The 14,738-nt window shown below is 54.8% G+C and overlaps 1 protein-coding gene across 1 annotated transcript in view; it reads right to left on the bottom strand.

Moving 5' to 3' along the window:
• The window catches only part of LOC105703603 (alpha-2 adrenergic receptor), a 63,521-nt gene extending 57,430 nt beyond the window's left edge, over window positions 1-6,091 (bottom strand). The window contains exon 1 of the mRNA XM_012432099.1: window positions 5,231-6,091. Coding sequence (XP_012287522.1) covers window positions 5,231-6,091 — 861 coding nt within the window. The remainder of the gene's footprint in view (window positions 1-5,230) is intronic.
• Between the last annotated feature and the right edge of the window lie 8,647 nt (window positions 6,092-14,738).

Raw genomic sequence — 14,738 nt, 5'->3', positions numbered from 1 at the left:
GGCGAAGGGATTTTCACTTTCGTCGGCATATTCCGGTTTGCTTTTACTTTCCGCTCCCATAATGGTTTCCCGATAACTCGCGTACAGGTGTAGGCGCGCGGTTTAGTGTACCCGTTTGCAGGGATACGCGGAAACTTCGCGGCCGCTGACGATAGCTGCGAGACATCCCTTTACGAGTTTTACGTCGAATCGAAGACGCGAGAAAATACTGTCGTCGATTTTTTTTTTTTTTCCCACGTCGGAAATGATAAAACTACTCCGGCATATTATCGCGACAATCTTGCATTGTTTACCCAGCGCGGACGGGACATGAAAGGGATCGCAAAGAGGTACTGCAACGGGAGTTCCCGTTGCCCCATTTTTCCGCCGAAACGGAACGCCTACCGCGGAATGGAATAACGAAGGGTGTTTCATTACCTCTTTTCGTCTGCCCACGCCGGCCGACTTCCTTTTTTTCCTTTTTTTTCCATTAATTAAACAGACGCACTCGTTTCGGTTGGATCTCGCGATTAAACGGGAATGGAAATGTTTGGAGTCGGGTGGAACTCAATTCTCGGACCTCTGAGTGGAGTCGGAAGCGAGGTGGCCCCGAAAGAGCATAATTTCCGCCGTGGAGATTTTTTTTCCGCGTCGAAACGGGACTTTCCGCGCAAAATCGGCCATTTTCCTCGCGGCTCTTTTCGCGAGGAAGTTCGAGCGTACTCCTAATCGGGGGATCGATCGGCGTTTTCTCGATTGGGCTTCTCGAAGGGAGGATCTCTCGAGCCGTCGTTCGGTTTCCGCTCCGGAGGAGTGTCGGAACTCGCGAAACTTCCGGTTCACCTGGATCCGAGGAGATTCAGCGATTCCCGACATCGGATTCCGCGCCGGGGAAACTTCCCCGAAGAAATTCGCACTTCCTTCGACCTGATCGACTTCAATTTCCCCGCGAGCGTTTTAAGCGGCTTACGGAGCTCCTCATTTTGCCTTGAGCGCGGACTTATTTATATTAAACTGACGCTTTTAGATAATTGAAACGTCGAGTCGGAAATGTCGTTGATTAATTTTCTCAACGGCTTTCATGTCACCTTAAGTTCCTTTATTCCATCCCTGTCGGTGCACTGTCTCTACCAGGTCTGACCACAGCCCGGCGTTGCCACTGTATACTGTTGAAGCAGAGCCCGCGCAGATTCAGTGGTACAAGCCCGAGATGGTCAGACGCGGCGGAATCGAATTTCGTGGTTTACTATAGCGAGCGAAGGGATGGAACGGAAGACGCCGTAAGCCAAGGGGAGGGCAAGGAGGGCCGGAGGGATAGTTTATTGTGCAGCAGACCAGTCCCTCGGGAAGGCGCGCAGGGAAGACCGAACGAACCAGAGAGCCAACGGGAGAGATATCATTTATTAACCTTCCAAGGCCGAGGAGGACCTTCTAATGGATAACAAAAGATCGTTCGAGCGGGAGGAATTAAGATGGGGCCTAACGATACGGGATTGAAATACTAGAGGTGTCGGTTACCGATGCGTAGGAACGTCGAGGGAGGCAGTTCCGGGTTTTTTTTTTCTTTTTCCAGGAAAATCAGGATAAAAACGTGGAAAAGTAGAGCGACATTCTTCTCGGATTTGTCGCGGGAACGTCCAGGTCTTGTTTCAGCCTGGCGCTCTCGAGTTAACGCGAGCGTGATAAATATTAGAGAGAAGATGGGACGCAAATTGACGTCATTCACGGGTTACGCCAGCAACGGGTGAAGTTGGCGGATCGCGAACCGCTCCAAGTGCGAGTCGACCTCGCCACTTTCGTTCGTGGAAAGTCGAGGGCGAGGGGATATTCACTCGTGTAGATATCGGGACGAGAGAGGGAGTAATTGAGAGAGAATATACCGGAGGGTGAGGGTCTCGAATTAATCCAGATCGTGGAAGAAACTTTAGCGAGTTCCGAGCGACCGGAATATACGATTGGCTGTCCACGGTTGACCGTACTCTGAGTTTATTACCGGCCGGACCACGATGTTGCGGCCAGGGTGAATATTCGATATTCAGGGAAAGGTGGATCCACCGAATAAGGTTTCCACGGTGGTCAAGAGTACGTAAACAAACGTAAATGCGTGGAAATTCGATTTTAGAGCTCGGTGGTTAACGTGGCCGTGTCAAATTTCGGAATCCGAAGAAAATTCACAGATTAGGTAAGGAACCGAGAATGGCGTCGACGAACGGGTAGAGCAAAACATAAGAAGGCGGACAACGGAGAAAGTCGCTTAGCACCCTGGCTGAAAAATTACCGGGTTGATATATCGCACGATTATCGCCAAATTACCCTACATTACCCTATCCCTTGTTTATCCGGCACGGATCGACACGCGCATATGAAAAACCTTGCAATTAATCCTTCCCGGCTCGACGGGGCTAATTTGATCGATTTGACGTGCCCGCTGACAGGAGGATGAAATATTCCCTCGCGAACCGTTAAATCTCAACGAATTCGACACATATATCCGGGAATTAAATCGCCCTTCGGGGACTCCGACTCTTTCTCGGGCGGAAAATTAAAAAAGTAGGATTTTAAGAAAATCATTATGCAGAGCGACGTAATTCATCTCGTAGTTTCTTAATTTCAAGGGTCTCACCCATTAGCGGTTTTTTAAGGAGGCGCGCCTTTCATCCGACTCGGTTATAAATTTTTCCCGGGGCTGAGAATGTTAAAGGGTCGGGCCGGCAATTCGACGAAGGAAGGCGTAAAGCGGCGCAAGAAGAAGACGGATAGCGAAAACGCTGTAAAACCTCAGGAATTATCCTAACGACCGGAATTGCCGAATTTTTGGCGCACTCCGTCGCTCCGCTTTCGGAGCAGCCATTCGTCCGACCAAAGGCGGGATTTACTATTTTGGCTCAGCGCGCCGCGCCGAAGAAAAGCGGCGCCGAATTTGCGGCCAGAGACTTAAATGCAAATTCCTCGAAGATACTAAAAGTGGCGAGAATTAAGGAGAGAAGGAAAAAAGGGTAATACGCAACTTAAGCGGATTTGCAAGTAATTATTTACCCCGCGAGAGCGCCGGCGTCGCTCCTTTTCCGATTAATAACAACGAACCGAGCTCGTCGAAAGGGTTTTAACGTAACTCCCTGAAGTCGATCGGTTACGAATTCCCGTCAAAAGTCGACGAAGCGAATTTCCACGATTGCTCGATTTTTTTTCTTGTCGCACCTTGTGCACGTCTCCTGGGACTGGATTCTCGATTGCGTACATACGTATTTTTTTTTTTCGCGTACAAATAGATTTGCATGAAAAATATTGCATTGCCGTAAAGTCGAGTTATTGGTAAACGTTAGAAAGTGTCAATTTCGCACGTGAAAATTGATCGTATGAACTGGAGAATCGGCAAGATGGGCGGGGGACACAATGGCAGCCCGGAGGAGAGTGAACTTTGTAATGCAGACTACTATTCCGGTAATGAGTGGGACCGTACCTCGGAGGATTGCACGTTGAGAGATCAACCAAGAGCAGAGATTTACTCTAACGACCGGAATCACCAAAATTTCGGTCCGCTCCGTAATTCAAGCTCGGCGCAGCCATTCGTCCGACCGCAGCGAGGATTTACAACTTTGGTCTAGGTCCGGCTCTACGAAAAAGAGCGGCGCCGCGCGGTTGGGCGTGTCCCAGGGAGAGTTAAATTCTTCCTAATAATGGCCACACTTTGTGCCAGGCGACAGGGGGAGGGGACGTGTCTTAATTCCCGAGAACGAATGCTACATCGAATTACGCGCGCCGGCAATTCCCGCGACTTTCGACCAATGAATCCCCGCACTTATTTGCATCGAACTAATTTCCAAATTGCCCCGCTAATTCGCCCTCCCTTAATTAGCATGTTAACGGCCGCAAAACGATCGTCCCCACTCTGCGAGAAGTTGGTCCAGAAAATCAAGAATCACGGAATCGCTGGAAATTCCAAAATAACGAAATCCAGAAAAACCAATTTGGCGTGTTCTTCCTCCTGGGAGCCTGATCGAAGCGAGCCCTCGACGAGGTTATGCAAAAATATTCATCGGGCGAAACTTCCCCTAACTGAATCTATCAGAGAATTTTCATCGAACTAAACTTTATCGAAGACAATTTTTATGGAGGAAGGGTGACGTACGGAAGAGGATTTTCATCGGGCGCGAATTTATCGGGGAAAATTTTCATCAACCGGTAGATAGAACACGGGTGGAAGAGGAAGGATGATGCGGAAACAATGGCGGGTCTGAGAAAGTCCGGGCTGCATTGTTTTGCGACTTCGGCTATTATTATCCTAGAATCCCTGGTACCGATGGTAGTACACTCCTGGCACTAGTGCCGATAGTCGGAGCACCCTCGGCCGACCGAGTCGACGGTTGGCCGGCAAAAATGCAATTGCCACGGAAACTTTCGGAAAATTGCGCTAATGGAGAGCGGGACAAAAAGCGACGAAGGAGCCGCTCGAGGGTGGATTCGCGAAATTGCAGCCGGGACGAACGCCGAGGCGGGAAGCCCTCGAAACTCCCGAGGGATTGATCCCACGGGAAGTCCCCGAAGTGGCGGAATCCTCGGGGACACTCGGAGGTCCGGGGTGACGAAGCGTGATCGATCCGCGCCAGAATCGCAGATTACCGGAAGTGAATTCGAGCATGGCGGCTTCCGGCCCCGGGAGAGGGTCACTCCTTAAGGGGATGCGAAAGTGGCATCTGAGAGGTCGATCGTTTACGAAACTTTTCTTCGAACCGACGAGGACGACGAGGACTTTCTTCGAGGACGGATCGTCAACCGGGGATATTATTATATTCAAACGCGCGAAACCCAATTCAACTCTCGCCCCTGTCCGTTCAAATCGGAAATCTCTCGTTTTTCCACGTTCCTTTCCTTTCGTTGTTTATCGCGGAGGCAATCGAAGAATTCCGCCCGAAGCGGGCTGCTGTTATTAAGTATTCCATTGCCCACGTCCCGCAAGGAAATTTCGCGGGTAAATATTACCATTCGGAAACAATGGCGAGGCGACGTTATTTACCGGGCACAGTTTTCGAGGGAGGAAACGCGAAAGTCCCCCTTCGCCACCGGAGGGAGGCTGGCGCCGTGACGGTAAATGCCGCGGAATTAAACTAGTTGGGGGAGACATTAAGGTCGATTTTCGGAAGTCGGCGCAGCGTGAATTTCGAGCGGCAAGCTCCGCAGGAAAACAGTCGTCGCGGGTGTTAATTCTAGTCCGCCGGGTCGGCGGTCAGCGCAGAACAAAGGTCGGACTTACCCTGCACTTGGGGAACTCCTCCTCGGGGCTGGGCCTCTTCCATCCGAGGAGCGGGGGGATGCAGACGAGGGCCGACAGGAGCCAGACGAGGGCGATCATGAGCGCCGCCCTGGCAGGGGTCCTCTTCTTCAGATAGTCGACGGCCTGGGTGATGCTCCAGAAGCGGTCCAGGCTGATGAGGCAGAGGTTCATGATGCTGGCGGTGCAGAGGAGGACGTCCATCGCGGAGTAGATGTCGCACCACCAGTACCCGAATATCCAGTAGCCCATGATCTCGTTGGCGAGGGAGAAGGGCATGATGACGAGGCCCAGAAAGAAATCAGCGACAGCCAGACTGGCGATGAACCAGTTCTGGATGTTTTTGAGGGCCTTCTCGGTAGCGATGGCGATGATGACGAGCATGTTGCCGACGACGATGACGATCATGAGGACGGTAACGAAGATGGAGCCGAGGACCACCTGGGGGAGGCTATAGCCGGAGGGGTACATGCCCTCGCCCAGGACGATGTAGGTCTCGTTGTACAGGCTGGCGTTCCACGAGAAGATGCTCTCGTTGAAGGAGGCGTTGAACGGGCCCCCGAAGTCCCTCATCATCTCCTCGAAGCCGAACAGGAGGTCGCCGTCGGCCTGGGGGCCGCCGATTAGGCCGCTGCCGGCGCCGCCGCCCCCGTCCGCGGGGCCCGCCGCGCCCCCGCCGTCACCACCGCCACCGTCGCTCCCACCACCGCTGCCCCCGCTCCCGCCGCCGCCGCCGCTGCCGCCGCCGGCCCCGTCGCCGCCCTCGGACCCACTGCCGCCCCCACTTCCGCCACTGCCGCCGCTACCCGGGCCCGGGCCGCTGCCACTGTCGCCTACCGACATGCTCCTCGCGCCAGAGACCCGTCCCCACTCCGCGGCCGCCGGGCCCGCACTAGCGGCCGGGCCCCGCGCTCCCTGGGATGAGAGGCCCGCGGCGGCCCGCGTGCGCGCGCATCCGGCCGCCCGAGTCGGATCCCCGCGCCAATGGCTGGGTGGTCGAACGTCGACCGATGTCAACAAAGAGAGAAGAGGACGCGTTCCCCTTGGACCGAGACTTTTAGAATTCCGTTTCGATTCCGTTCTCCTCGCGCGGCTCGTCCCTGGTTTATCGCCGACGGGGACCGACGGATCGGTCTCGCCCCCGTCCCCCGGGGGCCCCAACGACGTCCGCGAGAGGGAGAGGGTGCTTCCACGGGGTCTCGCACGAAGAACGATCTAGCCTCGCTGTCGCAAGGGAGGGAGAAACGACCGAGCCAGGAAAGGACGGACGAGCGCGAGAAAGACGGTGTGAAAAAATTGGTCCCCTTTTCCTCCTTTCCCCTAGATTAGCTCGGATCTCCTTCCTCGGCTTGGATTAATTCGAACCTCCTTTGCCCCGGACTGGCGACGATCTCGCCCGCCCCCTCGGATTACCTCCGATATCCCCCTCCACGCGTCATCCCTTAGATTAATTCGAATCTACCTTAAGACACGTAAGACGCGCAACGTGAGAAGCTATTAACGACCGGTAAACGCGACGAGCCGAGCGACGCGACGCCTTCCCTCGGGACGCTCCCGGAGATATCCGGGATATCCGCCGAGAGGAAACGATTCGGAATCGGGGGAAACTCCCGCCCTCTCTTTTTCTCGCTCTTTCCGCCACCCGGAGACGTTCCGCGTCGCTCGATACGCGACCGTTTTCCCGAAAGACGCCCTCGACGGGAGGAAAAAGCGTCCTCGTCGAGGTGCCAAAGGCTAAGCGCTGAATACCCGTACTGCTCCGACCTGCTTCGTTAGCGATTAATTATCTATTACGTTTTTCTCGACTACCTTAACCGGGATATCCGCGATTCGGAAGAAACAACAAAAAATGACCCGGAATCCGGAATCGTTTTTTCGGGGATTCAGTTCCCGGCTCCGACTCCCTCTCGCGACCCGGCCGAACACCCGCGGCGCGTCCGCTGGCGGAAACGGGCGCTGTCGAGCGGCCGCGGATACATTCCTGGGCCTATTTACAAGTCTATTTACAGACGCTCGGCGAATGGATATTCGCTGGATCGGCGCGACTCGGCACGTGCCGCGATGCCCCGGGCGCCGCAACGCTCCCGGACGCGAACTTCTCACGACGACTTCGCTGGCTGCGGCGGATCCGACGCGGATACCCACGTTGGACACTGAACTCTTCACCGAGGAACGTCTTCCTTCGAGGCGCCACCCTCGACGGGGGCGAAAATCGAGATCGTCTCGATTATCTTCGAGCCAGGACGTGAACGCGTGGGGGCGCCAAGGGTCCGGGTCGACCGTTTGTCCCGGATCCTGGAGGATACCCGACCTCGCCCTCGAAGGTCCTCGGTCGTTTCCCCGCGTTCCTTCGGACGACCGATCAGTCGCGACGGTTTCGAGTCGCGGGCGAGTCGTCCCTGCCCTTCCGCGGTCGAATCCGCGCACTTTTGAGGGCCACTGGTGGTCCCTTGAGTCCGCTCGTCGGCTACCCGTCCCCGTGGCACTCTCCAACGGAGCGGTCCATCCCGGTCTCTCTCGCGGGCACCGGTCCGCCCTTGCGCGCCGGCGAGTCGCGATCGGCGATCGGCGATCACGTGCTACGCGGCGCCTCGACGCGCGACGAGCCCGGCAGTCGGCGCGGGGCAGGCATCCGAGGCGGAGGCACCTCGCGGATTCCGGAGCGGGCGATCGGAGGCCTCGACTCGCAGGCTCCGTCGGAGAGGCGCTCGGTCAGGCTCGCAGGCTGGGATCAGGCTCACTGAGAGCGACGGCTGACGGACCAGTCCGTCCGACGGTTGCAGCGTCGAGGCGCCGTCTGACGGAGCGGCGGGCTAGCCCTCTCTTTCTCTCTCTCTCTCTCTCTCGGACGGCGCACGCGTGAAGAGCCGACCCGAGGACGGGCCCGCCGACGAGAGACTTTCGACCATCGACCGATCGCCGCAGACTCTAACCCTGCCCTTCTTCTCTTGCGATCCAGGAGTAGATCCTGGCGATCCCGCAACTCGAGATAAGTTTATCTGATTTTCGAATTCGTTTTTTAATACCGGACTTCGATTATCGACCGATGGTCGCGAACTCTAATTCCATGCCTCTTCTTTGGGAACGAAACCTAGATCCTCTTGATCCAGGAACCCGACTCGAAATAAAACACGTTCAGGGCACGTTTCCACATTTTTTGAAGGTAATTTCTGAAACGACCTCGAGTCGATCGACTCGAATGTCGAACCTATTCCTCTCGTCCTTTAATTGCACGGTCTTTCGATCTACGTCGGATCGGCCTCGCAATTTCTGGACATGGGGGCATCGTTTTTCCGCTCCCCGCTCCTTTAGCGTTATTGCGGGGAGGATCGATCGATCCAGGATTCCGGGGTCTCCGATTCCTTGCCTCCCTCGGGAATCGAATAACGGCCTTTATTCCCGGTACCTTTTCCCGGCCAATTCCCCGGCTCCGTCTATTCGGCGTAACGCAAGTGCGCCTTCCCGTTTCACTATTCATGCCTAACCGATTACCCGTAAATCAGGGGCAACGTACGACTTAATGGTATTACCACACCTGGCAGGGCGCGAGAGGAATCCTTGCCCTCTAAAAAAGTCGACGTTCGAGTCCAGTCCGAGTGAAATTAATTATCGGTCTTAACGAACTTTCCCCCGGCCGTAGATATTTTGCATATTACCGGACGGTCTCCTTTGCGACCCCAGAGGTTCCTCCTTTGTACCTCTCGGCCGATCGAATAACAGCCTTTATTCTCGAGAGCTCTCCCGAACTCATTATCCGTCTCCTCCGGGATAACTTAGGTGCCCGTTCCCGTTTCACAGTGAACCTTTAAGTGCAACGAGCGTTGAAAGTTGCCAGGTACACCCCGGAAGAATTTTATCATCGCCATCCTCGTAAAACCTTTTTCGAGAACGATCGCCTCGATTTTCCACCCTCGACCGCCATCTTGGACTGGAGGGTATTCACTCAGGAAATCGTGGATTTTTACGCCGGAAGTCACCGAACACTTTTTCAATTTTAAGGCCGACCGTCCCTTGTTACCGAATTGTCTATCACATGAAATCAAAGGCAATCGGCTCTCAAAGGGAATCGTTTTTACCGATTTCCAGGTGAATAGTCCCTCGCTCGTCCTAACATTCTCAAAGAAACGATTGCCATTCGTTGTCGATATCCGTTGATGAATATTAATGATTAACGAATATTTCCATAAACGGAGGGCCATTTTGCATACCGCAGTGGCCCTCCTTTTAAGACGCCGCTCGGCTCTCGAGCCATCGAATAACAGCCCTTATTCTCGAGGGCTCTCGGGGGCCGATTTCCTGCCACTTCCTATCTGACGTAACACAGGCACGCGTCCCCGTTTCAGTGGCAATTCCGTGCCCCGCCGCGTTCCGAAAGTTTCCCGGTAGTTTCGTGGGCTGCGGTGGGTTGGGAGGGACAGCCCCCGATCGGGGGCCCGTATCGTCCCGCTCGCAGTCGCGGCCGCGGGTGGGGTCCGATGGGGGGACTGGGGGGTTGCGTGTATCGGCATTGTGTCCGAGAACAGTGCTACCAACGACGGAGAAACTAGTTACCGAACTCCTTTCGGGGTGTCCTTACACGTCCCGGTGGTTGTGAGATAGGGAAACCACCCTCTCCCTTCCCCCCGGTTTCTCGCCCGGAGGCCCTTCGGTCCCTCTCCGACGATAGGTTCGACGGAGAGGGCGGATTTTTGCGTCGGCGTCGTCCCTCTCGCTTTCGATCGGGACGGCGAGAAGGATGGAGTAGTCGGGTCCCCCGGGGGGGCGAGAAAGAGAGGGGAACGCCCGTGAAAAATAACTTCCACGGGGGAGGAAGACTTTTCAATATTCCGCCCGTGGCTACCCTGCCGATAACGCGGCGCCCTCGCAAAACGATATCGCCGGTGATAAGGGCGATATTTTAACCGGGGACCGATCTGCTCCGATGACGCCCCGCGTTTCCGACCTCCTGCCGAATGTTAACGTTACTTCTATTTTCTTCCGGAGATTGATGGGATTTGTTCGCCGACGGGGGAGGGGGAGTCGAAATCTGGGTTAATCGGACGTTATTTCGATCGCTGGCAATCCCTTCGATAAACCCGGTCGTTTGCTCGGGAGGTCCTGGAGAAAACAAAATCGGGGGGGAAATATTAATTTACCGATATTCCAGGGCCGACGGAGTTGGTTATAATTCTTCCACCCCCTCTCCCGGACTTTTTCGCGCGACGAACTCGCGACCGAGTTCGACGGGAGTTATCGGCGATATTAATTTCCGCGCATCTTTCCGTCGAAGAAACGATCGCCGTCCCCCAGCCGACGAGCTAACGCGAGTTTCGCCGAACTCCCATTCCTCGTGAATAAACATGGTGGAAGAGCCCCCCCTTCTCCATCATTTTCCGTCCGAATAACGATCCCCTTTCGAGGGACGTTTTACTCCCAGTCCTCGCAGATACAGGGCCGTTCAATGGGAAATGATCGAGGAGGTGTCAAGGCGATAATTCGCACGATTTTTGCGCACCTCCCCCCATATAGAATCCCGTCGATATTCGCGAACCATGGGCGGCCCGCGGCCATGTTTTCGCCCCTTAATCATTTTCTGGTCTTCCGCGTGCCGAGATTTATCGGCTCGCGATTTTCTGCCCGAGATTCGACGGCGCGCGTCCTCCCTTCGTGATCGTCCGTTCGCAATGTCCGTCGGACCTGCCGTCGACGTCGACGTCGACGTCGACGGCGACGCTCGTCGTTCCGAGGTCCTCCACCTCCGGAAGTGGATGAAATCTCCTCGGGCACCTCCCGCGCCTCCGCCAGGACCATGACCTACAATCATCCCCTTATTCAGGCACGCCCCCCGCGAGGTATCCGCGACCCCTCGACCCTATCCGTCCGGATGGAGAGCCGACGCCTCTCTCCACGTGTTGCTGCGCGCCGCGACGATCGCCTCGCTAACGAGGACCCCGCCCTTGTGACGTCACCGCGTGTGGGGCGCCACGCGTGAGCGCGCGCGCGCGCCTCCCACCCCTCCCGCCGGGAGGGGGTGTATCGACCCCTGCGAGATTCGCGATTCTTTCCGTACGAGAACTCCGGATGGCGCGGGCGCCGGGGAGGGGAAGGACGCGGGGGATGAGCACTGGGGCGAATCTGACGTCACGGGTGCCCTCCGGGGGACTAACTTTACGGGCCACCGGCGGCCCGTGAATTCGACCCCCTTGGAATGGGGCTTGGGGGTCGCGACCGTTCCTACCTTGCCGAGGTTAAGGTGACGCGAGAGTGGCCGCGATTGTGATATTTTCCGACAAACCGAGGAGACGAATTCCTTTCAAACTTTACGATGTGAATGTGGAGGCTATTAGGAAGGTTCCGATGCCCATGGAATTTTTTTTTTTTAATTTGTTTTTAGATATTTTCAACATTTTTTGGAAAACATAATTTCGTGGGCGGCAGGATCTTCCCTGTAGCCTCCGTGTTCATTTTGTAAAGCTTGAAACGATTCGGTGCACCCGGTTCGGGAAAAGTTTCATGAACGATCGATCCCTCGGATGGCAGGTTCGGATCCCCTTAAGGTGATGGGAAAGTGGCGGCTTACGGGGTCAATTGTTTTTGGATTTCTACGAAGGAACTGGGTAGGGTGAGTTTGGAACGGTTTCGGTGAGTGGGAGATTCCAGGGATCCGATATCCGTGAAATTTGATTTGCAATTTGGTCTTAGGTGTCCACCTTCGTGTCGCCCTAACTTCGGGCAACTTTGTCGACGATCACGGTAACGATGAGTTTACGTCAAATCCAGTCACGCGGGGGGAAAAAGGCGGGAGAGATATTTGATCCGGGCACTTTGGAGCGGGTATCGTTTGTTCTCGGCTCGATCGAGCCGACGGTGATTTCGAATTCTCAGGTGACTCGGTCCCTTAGCCGCGCCCCTAAGGGCGAAATAATTCAATCCCACTCCGCATTCTAAATGCGGTACGATCTAACTTCAAGGAAGAATCCATCTATTACTCGGGAAGCCCATTATCGTCGTTCCTGCCCGCGCGGTGGCTTCTTTCCTCCCCGGCGTTAACTTTGTTTCGCCCCTCTAAACTTCGTCAATCTAATCCACTTTTCGGCCGTCAAATTGCTCTTTACAGCCCCAAAGTGGCAGCTGTTCCTTCCCCGGTAACGGCCCGCTCGATCCATCGGCCTCCGCGAAAAAGTGGCCGCGACTTTCTCACCTCTGTAATGGACTAACGAAAGAGCTTTCACCGCCGACTTCCGGGGAGCCCTCCGACCCTTCCGCCCCATTTCTATTTCTCCGTCCGTTTCCGCAACGTCACGGGCGACACCCCGAGGAGCCTCGTCAAAAATTGTCCGGAACCCCGGCCGCTCTTGGCGTTAACCCATTATTAATGGACAACGTCGACCCGATGGCTTTCGGCGATAACGAGTGCTCGAGGACGTTATCGGCGACGCCCGTCAAATTTCGTCGACGTACCTGTTTGCCGTTCGGCCGACTTGCCCTTGGCCGATCCAATCCACTTTTCGCTCGTCAAATTGCCGCTCGCCGCCGTAAAGCGTCGGCCGATCTACCTTTTTAATCGCGACATTATGTTAATCGCGCGATAAAGGGCGTCGCTAATAACGCGCAGGAACGATAACTCCCGGATAACGTCGGCCTTTCCGCGCTTCTGCCGCTCGAAGCAATTAGCGGGACTGCCGCGAAAATGACGCGACGCAAGAAGCTATCAACGCGGAATTTCCGTATTAACGAGCGGAGGACGAGATCCTGAGATACCTTGCGATCGAGTCCTGCCTCCAATTAAGGGGATGTGAAAGCGGCATCTGAGATATCAATGGTTCTTGAAACTTTTCTCCGAACCGGGAGTACCGAACTTTATGACTCCGCTTTCTCATCGCCTTAGAGTAAAGCGCGTCCTCGCGGAAAAGAAACGGCCTCGGTGTTTCCATAATAAATGACTATCGCTTCGCGTAAAATAATAAATAACCGGCGAAGGGTTAAAAATTTACGCGTGAATTTATTTTAAAAATGCAAGACGCGATGCATTTACTCCCGGGAATATATTAATAAGTGTATTAAAAATGCAGGGCGCACCGTATTTCTCGTTTAACGCGAGGGAGAGGGGTGGCTGACGTATGAACCCGCGAAGGGCGACACGGCGCGCCGATGACGCGGAGGGCGCGTTTCCGCGGCGGAAAGACGCGGGAGCGACGATGCGAGCTCTCGGTCATCCGGTGGGGAAAATTGCGACAAATAAGAGAAATAACCCCGCCGATGACGAGAACTCCGGCGCGTCGCCATCTGCGCCGACAAGCGCGCGAACAAAAGCGCGAATCGACCGCGAGTCGCGGAATTCGCCTCCCGATGGAAAAGGGGGAAAAAGGAAAAGACCGAGCGACCGCTCGGCGTGCACTTTCCTAGCCACTCAAAGGCGAAGCCCTCCCAACCCCGTCGTGTCGCGTTCTAATTCCGAGAGCTCCAATTTTCCGGAATTTTCCGGATTTTTGCGGAATTTCTCGAAGCCCCTCCGGAGGGAGTTTCGCCGGATCGCTCCTCTCGCTCGCAGCCCTTCTCTCGAAAGCTCCGAATAATGACGCGAGGGATTAATTATTAAGATGACGCGAAAGGGTCATTCCATATGTATAAAACGTGAAAATATTAATAAATCTTTTCTCCGGTGGACCGGATTATTTGGAACTTCCCCGCGTGATTTATATAGATTTTTTTCAGGGTGGCGAGGTGTTTGACATTTCTCGAAAATATTATGGAGAAGGTCTTTCGACAAAGGGTGGCGTAATATCGAGCGCGGTTCGAGGGTCGGATTAGAGGTGTATCGCCGGATGTAAAATCTGGGAGGCATTAAGCGACTTCTCTTTTTTTCTCTCGAGTGGTGCACCGGATTCTTCATCCCTTCGACAGCGGTGTCCGGGATGTCGGATTTGCCCCTCCTTCGTCCTCATCTGACTACTACTCCACCCTCGCGCGAAAGGAGGAAAAAAAAAAGGAAGAAAAAAGTCCTCGAGCCACCCGGCCTCTCGAGTTCATCGTTATCTGCTCTGCTTTATCGAGATTTATTTCCCCTTTGCTTTCTCTCCTCTCCCCTCCCCCCCCGGGGGGTATTTCGCCCCGGTTTTCCGAACCCCAACGCGATTCCCAGTGAAAACACTCTCAAAGCTCGGGCTGTAATTTCCACCCGCAACTATGCAAATCGCCGTCTCTCCGATCGGAACTTTCTCTGAGAAATCGGATTTACTCGTCTCTGGACAGGTCGTGGCGATTTCCGAGGTAATCGAATTTTCCGAAAATTGTCAAACCCTCTCGACTGTAAAGAGACCGGCAGAGTTCCGCGCCAAGTACTCCGTCTCTTGCCCGTGCATTAACGGGCTCGCGGTAACTCCTTAATGCACCTTCTCATTTTTCCGCGTTACAATGTCCATTCCAGCCGCGGTTAATATTTCTGCTCTTTACGTGCTTCTTTTTGGTCCGCATTACCATAAGTTGTTCATTTTCAGTGCCCTCTCCGTGC

The sequence above is a fragment of the Orussus abietinus genome, unplaced genomic scaffold (genome assembly GCF_000612105.2).
Source record: "Orussus abietinus isolate OABI.00-Male unplaced genomic scaffold, Oabi_2.0 scaffold26, whole genome shotgun sequence".
Taxonomy (NCBI): Eukaryota; Metazoa; Arthropoda; class Insecta; order Hymenoptera; family Orussidae; genus Orussus; species Orussus abietinus.
Note: the sequence above shows the minus strand (reverse complement) of the source record. Positions and strands in the feature narration are given on the sequence as shown.